The 23,713-nt window shown below is 43.0% G+C and overlaps 1 protein-coding gene and 1 non-coding gene across 2 annotated transcripts in view; both read right to left on the bottom strand.

The window, feature by feature from the left end:
* Positions 1–6,017: 6,017 nt before the first annotated feature.
* Positions 6,018–23,713, bottom strand: part of Bx (LIM domain-containing protein Beadex) — a 67,050-nt gene continuing 49,354 nt past the window's right edge. The window contains 3 exon segments of the mRNA XM_036820126.3: positions 6,018–8,067; positions 11,042–11,167; positions 11,587–12,020. Of these exon segments, the coding sequence (XP_036676021.2) occupies positions 7,395–8,067; positions 11,042–11,167; positions 11,587–12,020 (1,233 nt within the window). The 3' untranslated portion in view covers positions 6,018–7,394.
* Positions 13,105–13,176, bottom strand: TRNAP-CGG (transfer RNA proline (anticodon CGG)). The gene has a single exon. It is a non-coding gene; the product is annotated as a tRNA-Pro (tRNA).

Raw genomic sequence — 23,713 nt, 5'->3', positions numbered from 1 at the left:
CCTTTTCCCCATCCACGTGTTTGTGTAAACAAATGGCAAATGCGAGAATAATCGTAGGAGATTAAAAAGTTTCCTGCGCCCGCACAAAGCAAAAAGGGGCAGGACGAGCCGGCGGAGGAGGATTTGGAGTTCCAGCTAAACCAGGAGCTGGAGCTGGAGGAGTGGACCTGCTCTGACGCGAGACAAATGAGTGGCGCACGTGAAGCGTCTGGCCTTGTCTGTATATCCCTGGGCCTAACTAATTTATGGCGCCTGCATACAAATTGCCTGGCTTGCCAGCCACCCCGTCCACCCAGTCCTCCCAGTCCCATTTGCCCGGACTGGAATGAAATCCAGAGGCAAAGTCACGGCAGGACTTAGTCTTAGCCAACAACTACAACTATCCCCAACCACCGGCAGCCGGGAATCGAGAATTGAGTGAGCAGCCAGCTGGCAATTAAGATCCCAAACACAATGCCGGATAATCCCGGGATTCGGGATTGCACATATTCATCATTTTGAGATCATTAACTAGGCAGTTATGTGGGCCGTGTGAGGTATTAGTCTAGTGGGGAATCTGTGTAAGAACTTTTCCATGGTTGCAATCTAGAGTTTTCGAAGAAAAGGACGTATTTTGCTCTTAACCATCAACAAGAAATAAAGTTTTGAATCTTTTGTCACTTCCATATGTACACAACCCATAAAAATTAAGCACAAACTCAATTAAGCTTTAAGTAAACAAATTTAACGTGTGATTTGTAAACTAACCTCTTGAATTAGTTTATTAAAGGTGGCTCAAAAAGTTATTCGTTAAAAGGACCCAAAACAGACCATCAAATCAAGTTTATGATAAAGTTCCCCGACATTACTTAAATTAACAAATAAGTTAGTTAACATCGGCAATCCGACGTTTTTTTCTTTTACGAATTAAAATTATATTTCCGTTTGTATGTTGGACTATGTGAGTATTTTTGGGAGCAATATGATCGCCAGATTTTTAATATAAAAAATTTAAAATCCATGTCTGAAATTCCAACAAAAATTGTATATTTCGCTTTCAATGCCTATATATAATCAAAAGAATTATTTCGAATTTCTTGTTTTAATTTTTCAAATATTTTGATTTTACTTATTTAATACAAATTATGTTCGCCGTACTAGAAGAGAATATGACGAAAAACATTAATAATGTGTATACCCTTGCAAAGGGACTTACGATTTTAGAGAGAAGTTAGTAACACAGCAAACTATAAAGTACCTATATAAATCCATGTCCTATGGTCATTGTCCACCTATCATTCCTACGGTAAGCTACTTGATAAAGTTGCCAGATCCGGCCCGTTCTGAAATATGTATATACTATACCCCCTGTATTAGAAAAAACACCTTATTGTTATTACTTACAAGTTTGCGACGCAGTAAGTAGATATATTCCTGAGTATGGTCACAAGGTCGATCTTGGCATGCCGGTCTGTTTACCATATGTCCTTTTTCCTTTCATAGGCCCAACAAATCTCAAATTTTAGTCAAATACTAATACAAATTCAAATTTAACTCCGATTGTTTGGAAATTTGGAAATTTTGTGGTTAGTTTTCTCAAAAATGTAACAGTAAGGCAATTCAATATTATCCTAAGGTCATAATCTTTATTTTTGACTTTGTAACCAAAACAAGTGAATAAATGGCAAAAGCATTTAGCTTAATACATTGATGGACTCTTAAGAAAGTTACCAGCCGACTGGCTAAAATATGAATGTTATTATATTTTAAAGGCCAATTTTTCGATAACCGACTTTCCTCTTTCAGACAGATAAAATCCCTGCTAAGAAAATACTGAGCTAACTCTGACAGAAACTCAGACTCCCAGTTTCTTGTTCAGATAAATTTAAGGAAATCATTTTACGACAAGCTTATCTTGTCTTTAATTTTTCGGAATGATAGCTATCATGGACCCGAAAAACCGTCCCTAAGTCAAGTAAAATAAAGAGAACATTGCTAACGATACGATTAAACCATTATGCATTTGTTGAAAATTGTTCGGTATTTACAGCATAATTTTAGGCTGTGTGGTAAATAGTTATAATTCCTCTGGAGCTGGCTAATTTGAGTTCTGCAACTCACTATTAAACAATCTGAGTTCGACCCTTTGTCGGCCTCGTCGAGTTGCCCTTTTCTCGACGAATGTGCATTTTGCTGCATGCAAGCAAAAGTTTTTAATTAAATCATGAACACAGCCACACGTAATAAACATTTTAAGGGGTAGCCGTAGACCAGGGGGCACCATATGGATGTGGAGTTTCTGGGGGGTGACAGTGAGCAAGACGAATAGCTGCACCGGGGGTAGCTGCGAGGAACAGCAATCCACCCCGCCTTCTGGCAAGTGCAGCAGTAGTTTGTCTGCATCAGATAGCAAACTCGATTGTGCCACAAACAAAAAAGCAAGGAGAAAAGGATTCGTTGGGTGTCCTGTTTAGCAGGCGACGCCTCCTGCCGCTTAACAGAGCTCTGTAAGCGACTAACAGTGCTTTTTTCTTGGCGCCCTCGCTCCTGGTGGTGGTTTGGGTGGTTTTGGGTGGTTTTGGGTGGCTTGGGTGGCTCGGGTGGCTGTGGGCCAGTGGGGTGGTGGGGCCTCAGAAAGTGGGCGTTGCCATTTCACACGCATCTCTCTCGCTCGCTCCGCACTGTCTCCCACTCCTCGGCTCTCTTCGCTCCTTTGCTCCTTTGCTCCTTTGCTCCTTTGCTCCTTCGCTCCTTCGCTCTCCTCAAGACGAAGGACACGACGACGGCGCTGGTTTGGCATTTGGCCACTCCCACGCCCACTCCACCCACTCCCCCTGCCACGGGGGCAGCATCCACTTGACATGTGGGTCAGGACATCTTACTAGCGGCTGCTTGGGGGTGGTGGTCACTGGACTGGGGGTCCTGCCGTCTCTTGATTGGCCCCAGGCTCGCATTTGGGGAGGGGAACAAAACATATTTATGGCATGCCCCGAGTGCATTGTCAACTGTAATGAGGAATGCGAAAACTATCCCATCACCATTCCAATCTCAGTTTGTGTCATTCCTCAAGTGCACTTGTGGGACCTGCACATCTAGTACCTGCATCTTAAAAACGCCTAGGGGGACGACAAAATTGTATCAAGCCTTTATAAAGCATAGTTTTAGTAATCGTAAAAGAAAGAAAGAAAAAAAGAGTTTGTTTTATTTTTCTAGACAAAAAAGGTCAACAACAGTTTATGAATTTTTTAACAGGTTATCATGACTTTATAAAACAAGTCCAGGCAGTAAATCGAAATTTTTCTACAACCTGACAAATATTAGAAATTTCAATGTGATGGCCACAACCCTACACACAAATGTAACAAGACTGTCCCAACCTTATGAAGATAACTCCCAAAAATGTAGTACTTTACCCATAAATTGTTTAACTTTTCGATTAATTGTTACTTTATCGATTTCATTGTTGTTTTTCTATTCAGTTTTTTTTGGTTTATTCTAAAATATTATATTAATTTATATGGAAGCTATTTATAGAAACTTCTATCCTGCTATTCCTGAAAAATGTGTACTCCGAAAAATGTTTGGACCTTATTCTGGACCTTATCTGGTAAAGAACAAAATAAATTTTATAGAAACTACATTTTTAAAATTTCTTTTAAGCAAGTATAATTGTCCATCGATTAGTAAAAAAAAATTAAAGATATCTTCCACCAACCCGAAGTCTTGAAATAAAGAAAAGCGTGCCCCTTTTCCAAGAAAGTGTTAAAAATGCCATATAGTTCCGGAAAACCTCAAAATTTTTTAAATCCGTACAAATAAAGTTCTTATACCCCTTGCTCGTGGAGTAAACGAAAAGTATTCATTGGAAAGGTTTTAACTGGCAAATGAAAACATTTCCGACCCTATATAATACACTATTTGGAAGCAAGAAAGTTAAAACTTTAATTGTAGATTCTACTTGTGCCTATGAAGTTCATGTTTGGAGCTGTCCTTATATTTCATGTATCCCAGATTAGAAGAGATTATGCTCAAAAACCAGAAAGCAATCATTTATTATTAGTATAAGAGTCTATACTTTTTAGTTTCATTTCCATAACAAGGAGTCTAGAATTTGGAATTACTTTGAAAAGAACCAATTTAATATCGGCGCCAAAACGATACTCAATAGTTTAGAATCAATGTAACAATAGCTGCTTTTTGATGACTTTTTTTTCGGTGTACTTTCAAAAACGGCGAAGCAATAATTTAATTATTTAATAAAGCTGCACAACAATTTTGTTGATCAAAATTTTATTCCTAAAAAAGTTTTAGAATTAATTCTCTTTTGTTGGTTTTAAGGCACATAAGTTATCATGATCTTACTGTTTGTTGCAAAAATATTATGGATTGTAGTACACATTCTTTTGCAAATTCCAAACTAAGTAAACCCTTCAAAATCCACGGACAGTGCATTAAACTATTTGGACTCCCTAAGATGCCCCTCAGCTCCTTTTGAGTAAAGTCCTTGATGAATCGGTCATGCCGCCGAACTAATTTGCACAAAGCAATCCGAGCCCTGGAAGATATGCGATGGGAAGGAGTTGGTAACAGAAACATAATCGGAAACTGGATCAGGAGAGGAATATGCAAACAAGGTGAATTCCGGAATTTCCACTTTGAAGTTGACACAAGGTTGGCGTCGAGAGTTGTCGCATTACAATGGGGGATTCGGGGATTCGGGAATTCGGGAACTGGATGCGGATCCGAGGGGCAGGGCACAAGGGCACCGCAGCTTAGACAAATTGTTTCTTATGCATATTTTTCGCTCTTCACTTGTCGCCATAGCATCTCCCCGGTAAATTATGCCGAGTATTTGCGTAATTAAAACATGAAAAGAGTTTGGCGCAAACTCGTTTAATTAATCATCCGAGGAGCGGTGGTGGCTTTGTCAGGCGAATTTAAATGCCTGCCGTCATTCCGCAATGCCAGCGATTTCTCTTGGCTTATCATAATTTTAGGACACATTCCTCTCACCCCGAATGATTGACAGGGGCACTTTGCCCCGCCCCCATTCGAGGCACCAAAAGAAGACCATACCGAATTGAAACATTATTTTTATAGATTCTTATGGCGACGACAAGGAAATGGGCAGGCCGTGCTGATAAGCATTTTGGGACAAAAGACATTTTCATAAGCACTGATAGTGATTATGACACCAGCCGAGGACCCGGGCAAAGACAAAGGAAAACCCACCCTGGGCCCACCCTCGAGTCCTGGTCCTGCGAACAAAAGTGCTGATAAGCAGCCTGAAACTATGCAGTGCCCAAGTTATACGTATATATGGAATAGTGGAGCCCCCAGGGGGAGTCGGGGCAACCGAATCCCATCCCCCCAAGCGCTCACATGTGCCCGAAATCGAAATCTATAAATGACTTTTATTGTTATGGCCTGCGGCGGCAGCGGCGTCGTCGTCGTGGTCGTCCTGGCTCCTTGGATCTTGGATCCCAATCCGCATCCAATAAGACGGAAAACTTTTGCATCGTATATTGAAAAGATGCGCTATCTCCATGGCAAAGTTTTGCGGTCGTCGCAGACAAAAGACGCGTGTTCCCTTTTAAAGTTTCATTAATCAATGGCTCAGGGGGTGGCTGGATGGCTGGATGGCTTTTGGTTTCGGTTTTATTATTTCAATTGCGGAGCGGAGCGGTGCCCGGGGCTCGAAAATATGAGGCATCATTTATCAGCCTTCCATTCCGTTCTGGTGCGGATTGGCTGTCTGGGCTGTGGATTTGAAATTGGCAACAACAATGCCGTGATTAATGGCCGTCAAAGCGAAAGAGTCAACAAATGTCAAGCGACAAACTGCAATCGGCAGACGGGGAGGCCAAAACCAAAGGCCCATACCCCCCATACCATACCATACCCCATGTAGCACGTTTATTCCCCTGCCCCTCGACGAAATGAATGCCAACAACTGCGGGTTAATTTTTTCAAATGTTTGTTTATTACATTTATTGTTTCCTTTTGTTTTTGCTCTTGCTTTGTTTTATTTTTTACGCTTTTTACGCTTTTTACTCTCTTTTCTCTTTAGTTTTGATTTCTTTTATTTGCATTCGCATTTGTTCTGGCTGTTATTATTGGTTGCTGTCCAAAACACATGGAGTATGGGGCGTGTATTTATGTATATGCACGTATATATAAGTCTAAGCGGGTTTATCTTACACTTTAGATATTTTTGATTTAACTTTATGCCTGCTCTCTAACAATACGATACAAAAAAAATATTGGGTAATCGCTCTTACTTAGGTCTGATTATTAGATTATTACGATATTTAACATAGTTTCGGTAATTCGATAGATAGGTAGTATTGTTTATCGCTCGTAGATAGACTGATGCTTATACACACACTTTGGTTTCTCCCGTACTTAGTATATTTGCTAGCTCCGATCGAACGCTAATTACGCATATTGATTAGTGTTACATTAGATTGCAAAAAAAAGGATTAATAAATACACCCATATTGTAACTAGTTCGCTTGGTTATAGATACACACACAAATCCTTAACTTTACATCGACCTAGCTTAGGCTCTTTACATCTAACGCTGGACCATCGTGGATCGGCTTCCACCCAGCCACTTCTATACAACGTTCGCCGTGGAAAGAACATTCTTTAGCCTCGCACTAAACTAAACTTAAATAATAATCAACAACGTTGCTCCAACAGACTTAAAATGGAATCAGAACAAAAATCGTGTGTGCTTAAGTCGTGTGCAGAATGTTTCAATATTTACACATCAAAGTTCACTTTGCCAATTGCCCTCCAACACCGTCTAATCATCTTCCACTCTCCTGCGGCTCCTTCGGACTCGAGGGACATATGGAAAATCGAATAATGATCGGTGGGGATGTTTAACTCTCTCGATTTCATAGGTCCACAAATCCGATTTTCCTCCAGCCGCCTGCATTTCTCCTCACTTTCTTCATTTTTATCCTTCGTTTATTTTTAAACTTTTTGGCACTGCTTTGAATTTGTTTTGGCACCGCACGCTTCGAGCGTGAAAATAAAATTATTTATGCATATACATAGATAAATACGAATATATCTATAAGGTTGTGTATATAAAAAAAAAAGGATCGCGCTAAAAAGTCAACAGTTTACAAGGAAAATATGTACAGGTTTCAGTGGAAACAAAAAAAAAACCTTGTTTATGAACAAAGGGGGTTATTCTCGAATAGAACTAAGTAAACATATTGTCTCTTAAATGATAGGATCCAAAAATGTCTGCAAATTCAGCAAGTACTTTTGTGTAGGCTAACTAAACTATAAGCCTTTAAAACTATAAAACTTGAACTCAGTCAAAGCAAACGAAGATTTGAATATCGATTCTGGATTCTGTATCCTTTCCCCTAGCGTTTTCTCCCCCGTCGACTCCCTCAGTTGCGGTTGTAGAACTTTCTTTGGTAGCGCTTGCACCCGCTCCCGATGCTGCCAACGCCTCCGCCTCCTGCTCCGCCGGCGGATCCTGCTCCTACACCGCCGCCCATCCCCAGGCCCAGTCCCATGAGCTGCTGCTGCTGCTGCTGTTGTTGGTGTTGCTGTGGCTGGTGCTGGTGCTGCAGTCCAAAGCCCGAGTAGAATTGCTGACTCGTCGCTCCAACTCCAGCTCCAGCGCCGACTCCAGATCCCGCCAGAACAGCCCCTGTGGCGCCCATGCCCAGGGCTTTATTTTAGCTGGACGCTCCCAGCTGATTCTTCATATGGGCAGCGGCGGCGGCGGCAGCAGCGGCTGCGGCAAACGGTGAGCCACCGCCGGTTGGCGTTTGGGGGCCATTGTTGTTGTTGTTGTGATCGCCAGGAGTGCGCGGTCCGTTGACCATGCCCACGCCAACGCCGTTCACATTGCCGCCCCCGGGTCCGCCGCCCAGCAGTCCGCCAGCGGTGTTCTGCGCCCCGGCCGCTCCTGTCGGAGATCCCTGGCCCAAGGAGGACACATGGCGCTTTAGCATCGGATGATTGGCCATCGAGGCGAAGACCAGGCGCTCCTCGTAGTCGTACTCGCAGAGTATCTTGTTCTCGCACAGGTAGAAGCGGTCGCCCACGCAGAATCTGGCAAAAAAAGAAAAAGAGACCGGAAAACGGCAGTGGTTAGTACGGAATGGCAACTCGTAGAGGAAGTGGAAACGATTTTTCCACACGCTTAGGCAGCCCAAGCAGTCGGGGAGATTGCACAAAGACAAGGACGATGAACGATGACAATTGACAGCGGTTATAGCGACTGTAACTGCCAACCCAGGAACCCAGGAACCCGGGAACGACTAAAAACAAAAGCAAAAGGACCCAAAGACGAAGGACAGCTACTCAGAGTGGCAGACAGGACGAGAGCAAGCCAGGACAAGGAAGTCAGATAAGCGCTTGGCAATGTCGCTCCGCTGTCAGCAACAGTTGGTGTGGCAGGAGCCACAAGGTGCCTTCGTTTCGCCCGGACCGGGGGATGGGGAGTCGGAGTGCATTCAGGCAACTGCAAATAAGGTTGGCTCTCAGCTACACAGCTCTCCGGGCATGGAGCCCTTTGTCAAAATATTTATGTTAGCACCTGTACGGATGGCAGAGGCGGCCGCCACGCCCACTCCGGCAAACAGCAAACAGACACACTCAAACCGAACCGAAAGGGAGCTCGCATTACAAACGACAAAAAAGCTGAAAAAGCATAGGAAGCTCTGGGGGCGAAATAGAGCCTCGTCAAGCAGACGAGTGGATGTCCTTTGAAAAGGGGGATCTGTAATCGAAATGAGCGGACAAAGGTGTCAGTATAACTTGGAAAATGAGGAGGTCTATGATGAGTAAAGGTTCCTTAGAGGTAGAAAAAGTAATCCTCTATACTTGTTGAACTCCACATAGACTTATCCCATGGAACTTGTAACTATAGTTCTCGAGATGGAAGCACACTATTCCCCTGGGCATAACATATCCTGTCAAGTCCCAGAACTTATATCTTTTCTCCAATATGCACATCCTGCTGCAATACTCTCTCCTTGGCTGCTGCTCCCCCTCCAATGAGGGCAAAAAAGAAACGTTTAAAGTTTGATTCCCAGGGGGCGGGAACACTGCATCCATTCCGGAGGAGGCTGGGTAAATCAGCTTACAGCAGACTTACAGCGGATATGAAATTTGGCTTTTGATTTACGTCAACATTTTGTTGGCCCGCTGGTTTCGGTTGCGTGGCCAAATCGATTGACGGACGGGAGGGCGTGGCAGGTGGCACAGAAGGCGTGGGCGGAGCGGGAAAAAATCGCTTTGTTTATCTACCAAAACAAGGCAACAAAAATCGGTTGAAAAGAGTCAACAAAGAGAAACTTTTGCTTCTTTTGCCGCTGGCCTGGCATTGAGCGCACCTGTGACATGGCGATGGCGGTGGCGATGGAAATGGACACGGACATGTTGATAAGTGAGTGCCTCTGTGCGGGATTCGCACATCCGGGCATTTTGTCTGCTCCTCCCCCATCGCACAGAAGAAACCAACAGCAAATTGTCAACAGGAAGTACCGAAAAGGGAAAAAACAAAAAAAAAGTGGGTAAAATGTGAAAAGAAATAAAACAAAAATGGCCTGGACGAAAGATTTGACTTGGATTGGACTCCAATCGGAGAGCAAGGATGTCGTCGTTCGCTGCTGACGACAGGAAATTATGCAAACCTCACAGTCGGCAAACGCAAACGGCGACTGCAATGCATTTTGCAACATTTCCCAAACAGCAGCAACAGGAACAGGACTCAACGGGAAAACTCTTTTTGTTGGCCAAATGAAAGCCCGCATTTTAAATGTGGCCATGGCCATCCGACCAACAATGCGGAGAAAGGAGAGGAGCAGCCGCTGGCCATGCGGCCACGCCTCAATGGATTTTTTCGGCAATTGAATTAATTTACGTGAAAAATTCATTAGCAGCAGGAGGGGGGAATGTGTCCTGTTTTTTTCTCTCAATAACTGCGGGAAAGAGTTCACAAACCGTTGTATTTCCAGGGGTCCTGTCATTATACCAACCTTCAACCACAATCTTAAGCTTCCTATACAAGAGTTAACAACCTATGACCGACCTACCAGCCATATAGCAGCCCTTAATAGCCGGCAATCTTATATAATTGATCGTGGAACTTTGAACTGCGCAATCATAAAGTCAAACGGGTTGAGGAAAATTAACCATAATGGTGCCTCAGCCAGGAGGGGGCCACCTAGGAGGCCTCTGAGTTCGACGCTCCTGTTACATTTTTAAAGGCAATGCGAAAACAAAGGCCCAGCAAAGGCAGGGAGATCCGGATAAGGAGCGGTGGCCCAACGGGTGGAGACGATTCTCACAATATGCCAATATGTTTTAACATTTATTTCAATATTTTTTACCAGTCAGCACCGTGTGGCGGCATTTTTAATATTTAATGTTCGCTCCCTTGTTGCACAATCGACGACTATGCCGGAGGTTTGCGTGGACTGGGAGCCACGGAGGCATATGTGCGCCCTCATTAATAATGCAGAAACCCGAAACGAAAACGAAACCAAACCAAACCAAACGAAACGAGGCGGAATGGCTGACCAAAGGGAAGAATGAGACGCAGCCCCATCCACCGGCCGGGCTGCAGTTTAAAGCTCTCCAGAGTGACATTTCAGGGATTGGCCAAGTCCAATAAAATATTTGAGGCCGTGGAAAACTTTGCTGGGCGATGACTTGATGGCACCCAAAAGGGTTCGGTTCAATGCGAAATTTATGCGGCTTTCATAGAAAACGTATGACACTAAAGGGGTTTCCCACCCCATTTGTTTTGCTGTTAGCTTGTAAACGACGGCAATTTGCTGCCTGCCAGCACGTTAATAAAACTTCAAGTGCCACTTTGGGCCCGCCACGATGGGCCAAAGATTAAAAAAGGATTTATGCAGCCACCTCCAATGCGAATCTGTGTGCAAATTGCCCATAAAAATGCATGCGAAAACGTTTGCTGGCCGGGTATTAGTCGCTCCCACATGATGGACGATCGGATGATGGAAATGGGCAATGGGGCAGTGGAAGCAGTGAATAAGGTGGGTTCGATGCTCACCTGTGGTTGCACTGCTGACAGGCGAAGCACTCCAGGTGGTAGACATTGGTGCGGGCGCGCATCACCATCTCGAAGGCCGGGATCACCTTGCTGCAGGCGGCGCAGTAGCCTGTATTGCCAAACAATCTGCGGAAGAAGAATGGGAATGTTAGTTTTAAAATATGTATTTAGGGAAGCATTCAAATTTCTGTTATAAGACAAACAACTCGAATTTCCTTCTATAAAACTAGGTACTCTTTACATTAATCTTAGAAAGTTACATTAAAAGCATCATAGAGTTCTACCGAGTTGGTTCAGGGTGGTATTCGGTATGTTATGGTATAATATAAGCAATAGCTTTTCAGAATTGGTAAGTAATTAGATCATCTAATGCATAATCTTTGTTTTCTAAGTCTCTTTAAGTTAGTTCCCCTTTTTGACAGTACTCGGGTCTTATATATATGAACTATGCTGTAATACTTTCAAGTTACATTCTAACTATTGCTTACACACTATCCTATCTTATGGATAGGTAACATATGTACGGCTAAGTCAACTACACCCACCTCAAGTAGTCCCGCTTGCAGAGCATCAGGTTGCCCTTGGTGTACAGCGTGGAGCCCACTTCGCCCAGGCGGCAGTCGCAGCAGCCGCACTTGAGGCAGTCCTCGTGCCACAGCATGTCCAGGGCGCGGAGTAGGTAGCGGTCCTGGATGTGCTTGCCGCATCCTGCGCACAATTGGCTACCGTTGTTGTTGTTATTGTTATTGTTGTTGGCCGCAGCGGCGATGCTCTGGACATTCCCGTTGCCATTGTTGCCGCCACCGGCTCCGCCGGAGTTGACCACATTGACCACATTCCCGTTGCCATTGGGATTGGGCCCGTTGTTCTGGCCACCGCTGTTCATGCCGGTGTTGGATTGCTGGGACTGCTGCTGCTGCTGGTTGGAGGAAAGCCCGACGAGTCCGGGTTCGGTTTTGGTAATGTCCATAGTCATCATCTGCAAAAACGGGAGGAGATTGACGCATTATTGGGGGGTTCTCTGCAGTGGGGTGATCTAAGTTTAAGGGTATTATTGAATACATTTATGCTACTGATATCCTCCGAATAGTCGGAGACCGGGGATAGGACCCAATGATAGCGCTCCTGCCAGGCGGGCTGCCGAAGTATGGCCTGCTTCTCGAGCTCCTCGGCCTGCACATGGGGCACAAAGAACTTGTCCAAGTTGTAGAAATTAATGCGCTCTTCATCTTCGCAATGCACACTGGCGTTGTAAAGGGACTCCATTTCGTGGTTTTCTTAATTTTCCCAGAACTTATCCGGCGAAAAATGGTCGAAGCGATCGCGCGTCTTCACGACCAGTGTTGAGAAATGCCGAGCAAGCAGCGAAAGTCGATAATATTTGGCACACTTTCAATCGGATTTGAACAGCTTTTCCCCAAAAAGGTACACTTTGTAATATCTTAGCAAGACTTAAACTAAGAAAATATGAAAGAAAAGAATGCTAAACTGTCTGACTCTTACCCCAAGAATTGAAATAGAATGTATTTTCAAACTTATATATATATAAAATTGACTTTAAAGTCCCGGCTCCGTAAATGAGAGTTATTTGACATTTTTTATTTTAAAAGGCCTACTGCGCTTGGTCAAAAATTGTATAAATTTCCGCCCAATTGATATAAATAAAACAAATCAATTTAGAATAAACTGACAATTTACACACATTCTAATAATATATACACATGAGTTTTTTTATACAGCCAAATAATATTTATGCGACCAAAAGTAAACAAAAACATCGTATGATATGATATGATATTACTTTTGCATAAACACACTTATTTTGGTACTTCTGTTATTAGTCTGATCTTTCAAGTGTCATCGTTAAGCGAAAAGTAACGGCGCTTGACAGCTGTGCAAAAATATTGCGAAATGAGGCATACTTTTGGGCTTACAAGTAAAGTTGACTTTGAAAGTCGGTTTGGAAAACTTTTCAAAACATTAAACATTCATCAGCTATGCAAATTTCCGTCAATAAAACATTTAATCTTATTTGCAAAAAAAAAAGAAATTAACATCCACTTGGGCTCGTCCGGGAATTGAACCCGGGACCTCTCGCACCCGAAGCGAGAATCATACCTCTAGACCAACGAGCCTGGTTGAAAGGGCCGCTGCCAACTACCCAACACAAGGTTACCGATCGTCTCCCTTTGATTAACCTTCTCTCCCTACCATTACTTCACATTTTTAATGAATATAACAGTTTTGAGCTGCCTTTCTATAACCCTTTTATATAATAAGTCATAAGGACTTTGATATGAAGCATATGTTTCTTTTTTCCCTCCGGCTTAAATAGTCTCTATAGACCCCAAAATAATAACTCTGACTGTTTTCCAACGATAAAGTTACCGTTAAGAGAAACCCACAAAGCAAACGGCCAACAACAAATCAATACAAACAAAGGGCCCATTTACCCACACACAATTTCGCGGAATGCCAAGCGACGATTTAAAATAACGAGATTTATGACAAATTGGCGCCCCCCAAACCTTTGCCATTGCTAAATAGTTTGTTGCAATGTGCAAATTTCAGCAAGCACCGGGGAAACCCTAAAAATATGCAATGCCTCGGCCATGTTGCACTCGATACACTGAAAGAAATCCACACACTTGAGCACATTGTTCCATGCAAACGAAGTTCTACAGAATAATTATATGAATATTACATCTTTATACCTTTAAACTGATTTTTGAAACCTGGGTGCGTTTTCACGTTCTCAGGATAAACTAAATGCAAGTTAAGATCATATAAGTTTATATAATACATTTAACAACAGAATTTTCATTTAAAAACATGAAAAAATACCTTTGAGTTTAAGGAATTTTGTTATATGCTACCGAAATTGTCTCTAACTACATTTTAGATTTTAGATTAAGATTTTTCTCGCTGTGCATCGTTCACTGCCCCTTGCAGAAGGTGGGCACAATGTGTGCTGTGTCTGGTTCTGCTTTTGGCCGCCCCTCTTTTCGCTGATTGCCCTCGTCCGTGTCCGCTGTCCGTTGTCCGTTGTCCGTTGGCCGCTGTCCGTTGCCCACGACCGGGTCCGGGCCAAATGGCTCGCATTAAGCCCTGCGCCATGTAGCGCCAACTGTGACCTCGACTTGACCACGGCCCAAAGAGCCAGTAGAGGGGTTATGCAGCTGCTGGAAATGACTTTAATTAGACGGTTGCCCACCATCCCCCCTGCCCGCCGAAGGGGTCGAAAAGTCATCAGCGGTTGATGCCCGCCGGCCATCGAAGAGCTCCAGAATACCAGAGTGGGTGGCTGGACTGGACAACTGGACAACTGGGCCTGGACTGCACCGCCGACTCATAAAAATTCAATCAAATCAATTTATGTAAATTTAACGCGACGTTTCAAACAATAACAGCACTGCTGGACTGGAGCACTGTTGAACTGGAGGACTGGGGGACCGAAGGCCTGGAGATGGAGGATGCAGCGCATCAAAACTCAATTTTGGCAGCTGCAACATGCAACGCCACCACGCCCCCTCCGCCCGCACAGACTGCATTGTTATTTAGTTTAGACAAATGCAATCGAATGCTAAACGCCGCGCGGAAACTCGCGTCCATATTAGATTTTCATTTTCAATTGCATTGCCACTAGTGGTGGGCGTGGCTGCATGAATGCTTTATCAGGCGGCCGCCTCTTCCCGCCACATTCACTCATTGCAGATTCATAGTTTCGCCGGCCCCGGTCCCCGCTTTTTCTCTCTGTGTGAGCCCGCTCAATTAATTTATGCATTACATTCCCACAAAATGCTTTTCAATTTGCATCCAATTTTGGCCCGATGCGGAGATAGGCCCCTGGCAAATGATCTCTCTGCTGCTGGCAGCTTGATTGATTGATTGACTCACCCACTGACTGACTGACTGATATGTAATTAGTTTAGTTAGAGCGCGCCCGGCGATCGAGGACTTTAAATCTAGCGCCGGCCAGTGCTTAGCCAAAGTCCTTAAGCGCACGGATTCGGGGATTTTGTGATGGAGAGCGGTCCTGTACACCAAGATTATACCAAGAAACATGCCCGGATCCACGGGAGGTAGGTTCCCCCACTCGGGCTTAAAAAGTATATGTATTATGTATTTTATTCAAATTTTTTGATTTCTACTCAACGAATATTTTTTTATACCCACCCCACAACCAAATATTGGATCCGCCACTGCCAAGAAATCTACACAGAGAGAAATATCCAAGATCATTGTTCTTGAATTGAGAACATTCGTTCTTAAAGACCGTGAAAGTACATTTTGGTATCAATGTTCTCATTATTAGAACGAAATAGTGAGAAGAGAAAAGTTAAATTGAGTTTATTTAACCACTTTTTGATTAATATACACTACTGACTGGACTTATAGTTTATTTGTTGAGATATACTATGCAAATTCCGCCAATTCAACTTCAAAATAAAAACATGTTCAATTCAAAAATGTCGTTCTATTTTTAAGAACATTTTCAACTCAGATGAGAAGGTAAGAATTTTCACTGTGTATATATATACAAAACCCCTGTAAGTTTCATAAGGAATTATAACGGAATTCGAGCTAGTAAGGCTGCAGCTTTTAATTTTTGCCAAATATTCTTTCTGTGCTGTTGATGCGTGCTATGAAAGGACTTTAACTTATGTGATCACAACAGCTCCAAAGAACTAGAATGGTTTTTGTATCCATCATATAAAAGTAATCATATGTGATATTTAATAAAGAACAAAATCTTTAATGACAAGAAAGGCCTAACATATTATTAGAGACAAGTCTAGATGAGATACAGAGAATTAGAGAGTTCCTCCGCCTGCGGAACCACCCTGAGCACCCCACATTTCCGCTTCCCTGGGCCCCACGAAACTGCCTGCCGAACTAATTGCGCGACCAACGACACTCATTAAAGCCAATCAATATTCAAATCTCACCAGCCAGGTGGGCGGTTCGGGGAAGGGGAAAGGGGAAAGGGCAGGGGTAGGGCGTACCATCGTATTCCGGTCAGTGCCATAATACCCGGGCCTCTTTATAAAAGCCCCTCTGGCGTTTTCACAGTTTAGTTTGCTAAGCGGAGCAGGGCGGTGGCGGGGGGAGGCAAAGGGAGGGGTTCGTTCCGTTCCGGACGAGGTGCTCTATAATTATGCATATGCATGTGACCCAAGTTAGTGGCAACTTAAACCCTTTTTAACCCCAATCCGAGGGACAAGGCAAGGGGGTCGCCCGCCCCTGGAAATTACGGGTTTGCACGCAAGTTAACGGAAGTTACTTGCTTACTGGCCAGGCCACAACCCCCCTGTTTTGGCCTTCTTCCCCGCCACTTGGCCCGGCCAAGAGAACGATCCTCTTGGAATTAAGTTGATTTCCTTCTGCGGTCGGTTATGTTTATGGTTTATTTATTTGGCCGCTGCAATTTTGTGTCACGTTTTGCGTTCACTTGGCCGAAAGGGGTTGGCCCTTCGCTCAAGGGTTCTCCTCTCGTGTGGAGCGCTTTTAATGACACTAATTAGTGGCGTGGCTCATGTGACAAACGCAGCAGCGGCAGCGGGATTGCAACCCCCCAAAATGGGGGGAATCGCGGGGGTCAGAGGGCTGGAGTCCAGGGACAACAGCTGTGCTGCATCATCCCCACCCCTAATTGGTAATTAATTTATTTTGCATAATTTTTCGCGCCATCCTCTGCACATTATGCCGCTGACATGTGAAGCGGGGCACAGCGGCGGAGTTTGTATATTTACTTTACGGACTTTGGTTATTTCGGGGGCAAAGGGGGTCTCGTTCGGTCACAAAGGTGTCAAAAAGTGCGAATTAAGTGCGAATAAACGTGCTGAGCGTGCAGCGGTAGAGACAGGCAGGACCACGCCCCCTTCTGGCCAGCCCACCTCCAACCACCACCCACCACCCACCACCCACACCACCTGTCTCGCATTGCGCAAATTTGCATCGAGTCACGAAAAATAAATGTAAATTTAATTTGCATACGCAGCGTTGGAAAATCGAAGCTCGGGCAGAGGAAATATTTATAATGAAATTATGCGAATAAAAATGCCAAAGGGTAAGGAGGGTAAGGATCTTCCGATCCTTTTATACTAACAGATGCAGCTTAAGAAATAATGTTTTTAGTTTTCCCTTAAACAGGATAATATCTTTAATGGAAATGATTACGAAAGACCCCGCCACATACACGCTCGCTAGCATCCAATTCCATTTGGAATGTCCTTTGGCCATGCAAGGCTTCCACCCAACAACCCAACCACCCAACCACCCACCACCCATTCTCCCACCCCCTTTCCAGGGCAAACTTATGCAGAACAAGAACAAATTACCAGCAACAAAGGCGGAGGTAGAAACAAAAAAGCCAAAGAAAAAGAAATGAAAAACGTCAAGTACGCGACATGAAAACTAAAACAAAGCCCAGGACCTCGGCACAAACAAAAAATACAGAAGCAGGCATAAATAACGAGAGGGAAAATTAAAATAAAATATAAAGAAAAACAAGAAAACAATCAAAATTCATTTTTAATTTTTATGCCATAAAAATGCAAACGAAGACGAGGTCCGAAGGTGGATGGGGCGGCGAGATGTTAAGGCGGTGAAATGGTGAAATGGTGAAATGGTCACCAAAAGCCAGGCACGAAACCGAGTTCCAGGTGGATGGGAAGCATGGAAACATGTTGCGCAACAAGGCAAAAAGTCCTGCAACGGTTGGGACATGTTTTATGCCGTTTATATTGTTTCCCCCGCTTTCTTTTTGTTCTGGCTTTTTTTTTTGGTTAAAAACTTTCAGGGGAGAGCCCCGGTGAAATATGAAAGGAGCCTTCAAGTGACCAGCCAACAATTAAATTCCCATTGCGAGTAATTGCGGGCTCCCTCTCGAACGTACTTAAACAGCCATAAATACTAATCAAAATCAAATGCACACACTGATTGCGACGAGGGGGCGGTGTGGGAAAAGGACATTGAAGAGGCATCCAGGGCGACACTTGGTCCTGTCATTGACAGCAATCGAATCCAGAGTCCTGCCCACTCCAAAAGTTCAGTTGAACAGGCGACAAGCAGGTAGATTGCACAGAAATCATATGGGATATTTCTGAGCAATATTAATAAACTTGTTTTAAGAGAGTATAGGATCTTTGTGGACTGGTTAACGAACAGAATTTAATGGTAGGAGAGCCATATTTATATTAGACATAATAGGTATCTGGTATTCATTCTATCTAGATACAAGAGTATCATCTTCACATGCTATTTGCTCTCTGTAAATTTTTTTCAGAGTTTCCAATATTGCTGTCTCGCTCTTGCTCAGAGTAGATTTTGGCTACTCCCGCTCATTTCTCTCTTTCTCGATTTAAGAGAATTTTGAAAGAACGAAAAATGTAGTAAGTCATATTATAATAGGTATGTGGTATCCGCCCATTAATTATATCTAGATACAAAGAATATAGCTTTAATATGCTTTTTGCACTCTCTTTTTCTATTTCGGAGAGTTTGCAATATGGCGTCTCTCTCTTTTTTCTCTCTTTTCCAATTTGAGAAATTTTTTAAAGTCCAAAATAGGGAATAGGTAAGCAACATTCATATTGGACACATAAGAGGTATCTGGTATCCATTTCATCTACGCATTTTGAAAAAATTTAGTATTGTATTTCTAGATACGAACAGGTTCACTTCTCTTTTTCTGTTTCGGAGAGCTTCCAACATTGCTGTCTCGTTCTTACCGAGAGTATTTTAGGTCGCCTCTCGCTCTTTTCTCTCTTTTTCGATTTGATAGAATTTTTACCTATATAATACGTATTACTTATATAATAAGTACCTGGATCCATCACATCTACAAATTTTAAAGACATTCTGTGTAAGTTATATCTAGACACGAAGATATGCGAATATCAAATTGATCCTCATGTTTGCTTTTCTGTGTAACATAACTTGGTCGCCTGTTGTTTGTATACCATAGTGTTGTGTGTTTCAACAAGTTTCCCATGACAATCTCCATTTCACCTGCTATATTTTTGTCGCCTGTTCATGGGACACCATAGTTTTTGATGCCCATTCGGATTTCGAACCACTTACGAATCCGTTAGAAGTGCCATCGATTGACCCATCATATTGTTGTTTCTTCGATCCGAAAACAAATGCTGCCACATGCAGCATGAGCTTCAGCTCCACCTTCATCTCCAGTTCCTCATCCCCCTTTTGGGGGAACAATTTACCCCCATTTCGATGCCGCCCCCTGCAATTATCGACCCGCATTGCTTGTTTGATTTATGCGACTTGCCGTTGTGCCTCCGCCAATTGTTGTTATATTATTGTTCTTGCTACAGTTATTTGTTGTTGCTGCCACGTTGTTTATCGTGGTGTGGCAACATATGGAGGCGGTAGCCAGCAGATGTACTACATGTAGTTATTGTTGCCGTTATTTGTTAATCTATTTGTAAGCATTTGATGGCAGCCTTTCTTCCTCGGTATCCCCAGGCACAAGTGCTAAGTGAGATTTATTCCGAGGAATCCCGAGAATCACACCCTTCGACCCGTCAGCGCCACACTGTGCGTTTTATTTTGATTTGTTACTGGGTGTTTTTTCGATTTCGGTGGGGGGTGGGGGGTTGGGTTCGAGTGTTTCGTGGCGAAACTAAGCCAAAAACCCGACTACACCAACTGCCTCCGAATCCCTCGACCCTCCTTCGACAATATAATGCCAACGATGTACGACACAGCAGCGGAATTTTTATTAAGTTGTTTTATGCCTTGTGTCGTTTTGTTGTCGTTCGCTGTTATTTCTTTCTGCTTAAACAATTACGACAAATTGCGCTTTTATGGACTGAGGAGCATCCACGAGGAGGATGGCGACACGCACACGTCATGTGCAAAGCCCACAGCGCTAATATCCGATCCGATCCGATCTGGAGGCTCTCCAAAGTGAACTCCACTCTACGGCACTCCACTGCACTCCACTCCACTCCACTCCATTCCATTGCACTCAAGTAAACTAAACTTAACTCTGGGTGCAGTCGTTAAAGTCCACTTCAAATAGAGCTTAATTGCCTCACAATGCCAAATGCAGTTTGCAGCTTGCAGTTGCAACTACTGCCATGAAGCGGCGTTAATTAGGTGAAAGCATCCGCCAAGCAGATCGGGTCACATCGGTCCAAAAACAGAGGGGAGAACGCAGACAAGCTGGGAAAGATGCCAGAGCCATCGGATTATCCGCTAGGAGGAAATCGCCGAAGATATATGTGTGTATAAGAGCGGCAAGTGAAGCGGATCGGGTTTCCGATCGGGTGAGAATGCCAGAAGTGGTTCACCGATCAGGATAGGCCACAAAAAGAGTGTATATAAAACCGATCCCCAAATATTATCCTCTGCAAAGCCTAATCGTACAAAAAACTTAGGATAGCTAGAGAACAAATGCATATGTTAAGCCTGCTTATATACTTTCTCGACATTTCTATATCAAAACTTTTTCTACTATCTGGTAGAATTAGCTTTGACAAGGAAAAGGCTTTTAGCGATCTAAACATTAGGTATACTATACTTAAGCCTCCCCGTGAAGACATTTCTAAAAATGCAGGATTTAGTAGTTCGGCTATAAGATCTGGATTATAATCTCCTGCAAAGACTTATCAAACAGAAGACGTAGGATAATAATAATAATAATTTCTATAATATTTAGACTAGAACATTAGCAAAAAACCCATTAGCTTTTGATACCATCTGGGAGAATTAGATTTGACAAGGAAAAGGAGTCTTCTTACGATCCAATCATTAGAAATAACATAAAATATCCCTATCAAGATATCACTAAATATTCAGGATCACTAGTTTGGCTTTAAGAAATGAAGTATATGGTACTGGAATTCAATAACTCGACCAAGGCTTCAGTTTTAGGAACGCCATCCGGCCCACACCTGCAGCATTTTGACAGCGCCCATCTTGATCCGTAACCCCCGGCCCCAGCATCCCCATCTGACAGTTTCAATTAGACTTTAACACTCCGCTCCGAGCCCGATGGCTCTCTCGCTGCCCGTCTCTCAAGTGGCTGGCAATTACGTTCAATTAACTTGGCCATGTTGGTAACGGATGCAGTTGCAGTTGCAGTTGGCCAAATGCGTGGCGGTTGCAATTAAACGATGGCTGCTGCGCTGGCTCTTTGAGCGGACGGTCGACTCCGACTGCGAATGCGACTCCGTTCGACTGAGTTAACTGCCGGCATGCCACCTAATCATAAATGATACCAAAAGGAAATGCTCCTCAAGGCAGCTCCTCACGATCAGCACCTGCTGCTCCTCTGTCCGCAGAGTCCAGCCACTAATTACATTGATTCTTAGACGATTGCAATGGGGCTGTGAATGTGGCTGGGCACTGGGCGAAAATGGGCTGCTATTTACTTGTTGGCCTTTACCAAGAACTTATGCCTTTGAGCTAGTGTAGTACTAACTACCAAGAACTCTTCCAATACTAAGTATACTAAGTATCTAGCTCATAAGTTGAAGTTTTTGGCAGAAAGATATCCATAACCATCATAATAACATTGCGACATCTGAACAAAATGATCAGCTACAAGATCAAATATAGCTATGGATAAGAAGGGGTTACTCTGGACCTTTTATACTATCATGTATGATATTTTCGGAAATTTACTCACAAGTTCAGCTAGATTTGTACTCTTATTCCAAAGTTAAGATTCTTGGTTCTTTGTAAAAGAAATATATATATTTCAACATTTTGTCAGAACTGTGCCAGTTTATAAACTAGAAGATCAACTATAGCTGGGGATAGGTATTGGTCACTCTGGGCTTTTTATTCTAACTCGTATTATATTTCTGGGAGTTATCTCTCAAGTAAAGTATTCCAAAGTTAAAGATCTTGGTAAAATTAGAAGTAAAATATAAATAAACAAAATCCATACCATCAATAACACGATGAACATTTTGCGAGATATGTGCAAAGTTATGAAGTAGAAGATCAACTATACATAGATGGGGTAAGTATGATTAACTCTGTGTTTGTATTATATTTTCGGGAATTTTTGTATTTGCTGTTTGAATACACTTTTTCTTGCTGTGCATATCTGCATCTGTGTCCGTAACTATTCACATGCCTCAGTTGCATTCAGAGTTGCAGAGCTCGACCAACGTCAACGTCAACTTAATTAATTGTGCGTCCGGCCGCACTCCCGTCCCCCCTCTACCCCTCTACCACCTCGACCGCCATCTCTACGCCCCTGTTTGCCCCTTTGGCAGCTGCTTGCCATTCAAAGTTGGTGACCAACACAACTCGTTTCTCCGCGCCATCCAAGCCAGCTCCAATCCGATCCGAGACTTCGAGTCTGATTCCGATTCCGATCACTGCAATTTCTATTTGCGCGCAAATTGCTAATTTTGTGGAAAACACATTAATTAGCGCAAAATCAGCGAGCCAAGTTCAGTTGGAGTTATTTGTTTTATTTGCAGTTTGCTCTCGACTGTGGACGCAGTCTTAAGAATGCAAGTCTCGATTGCTGCAGCTGCCTCAATGAAGATGTAGAGAGTAGCCCACAGACTGATGATGTATTAAGTATTCTATGCCCCGAACGGATCCGATGTGTATGAAAAAGGTTATATTTCTAGCCGATAACATAATAACAATAATGTAGTGTGTAATAATCTGGTTAACTGGTGTTCCTTAGTTAAATATATTTCCCCTTCTGATACCAGCATTAATATTATGTTTCTGATCCTACTTTTTCTATGATTTCTGTAAAGAGTTCCTATACGATAATACCGATGTGTTTAAAATAGCTAACTTTTCTATCTGATGACATAATAATGCTAATAAGATAGTAAGTTATTATTTGGTAATACGTGCTCTTTAGATAATTATAATTCCCATTCTTATATCAGCATTATTTTCATGGTTCTCATCCTAATTCTTCTGTGATTTCTGTTAAGATTATTAATACGATAATACCGATGTGTATAGCTTATTTTTCTATCGGATATTATGATAATAATATTATTACATGGTAAATATATCTTTTGGTAGTTATACATATTTCCCCTTCTAATATCACCACTAATTTCATGTTTCTAATCCTACTTCTCCTGTGATTTCTGTTAAGAGTACCTATACTATATCCGTTCAACATTCCTCTCTCTTCCTTATAACAAGTGCTCGATAGCAAACGGCTCTTGATTAACTTTTCCGCACTGCTCTTCCACGATGCTCATTAATTAATCAAAGGAAAACGGAGCCAATCAATCGGACCGTAAGAGCGATGGATATTTATTAAGCTCGCCGCTTTTGTTGTTGGTTAACTGTGTCAATTGTTGTTTGATCAACACTTGGACAAGTGAACGCCGGTGCGATGATAATAATTGATGATTTAATTTGCTTGTTTGAAGACGGAGATAAAGACTCTCCGCCCGAGACCCCACTTGACCATACACGGAAAAAGGCTGGGGGACCATGATAAGGAGAGGGCCGCACAAATGCCGGCATTACAGCATTACAGTTAATTACATTTGCGAATCGAATCGAATCGAAAATTACAGACACATTAAATAACGGTTAACTGGCCCAGAGCATCGGAATCGCCACCATCATCATCATCATCATCATCATCTCCATGTGGCGATGGCAAACATCTCCCAGCATTCTGCAATGTCATTAATAACAGAG

Source organism: Drosophila suzukii, chromosome X, assembly GCF_043229965.1.
Source record: "Drosophila suzukii chromosome X, CBGP_Dsuzu_IsoJpt1.0, whole genome shotgun sequence".
NCBI lineage: Eukaryota > Metazoa > Arthropoda > Insecta > Diptera > Drosophilidae > Drosophila > Drosophila suzukii.
Note: the sequence above shows the minus strand (reverse complement) of the source record. Positions and strands in the feature narration are given on the sequence as shown.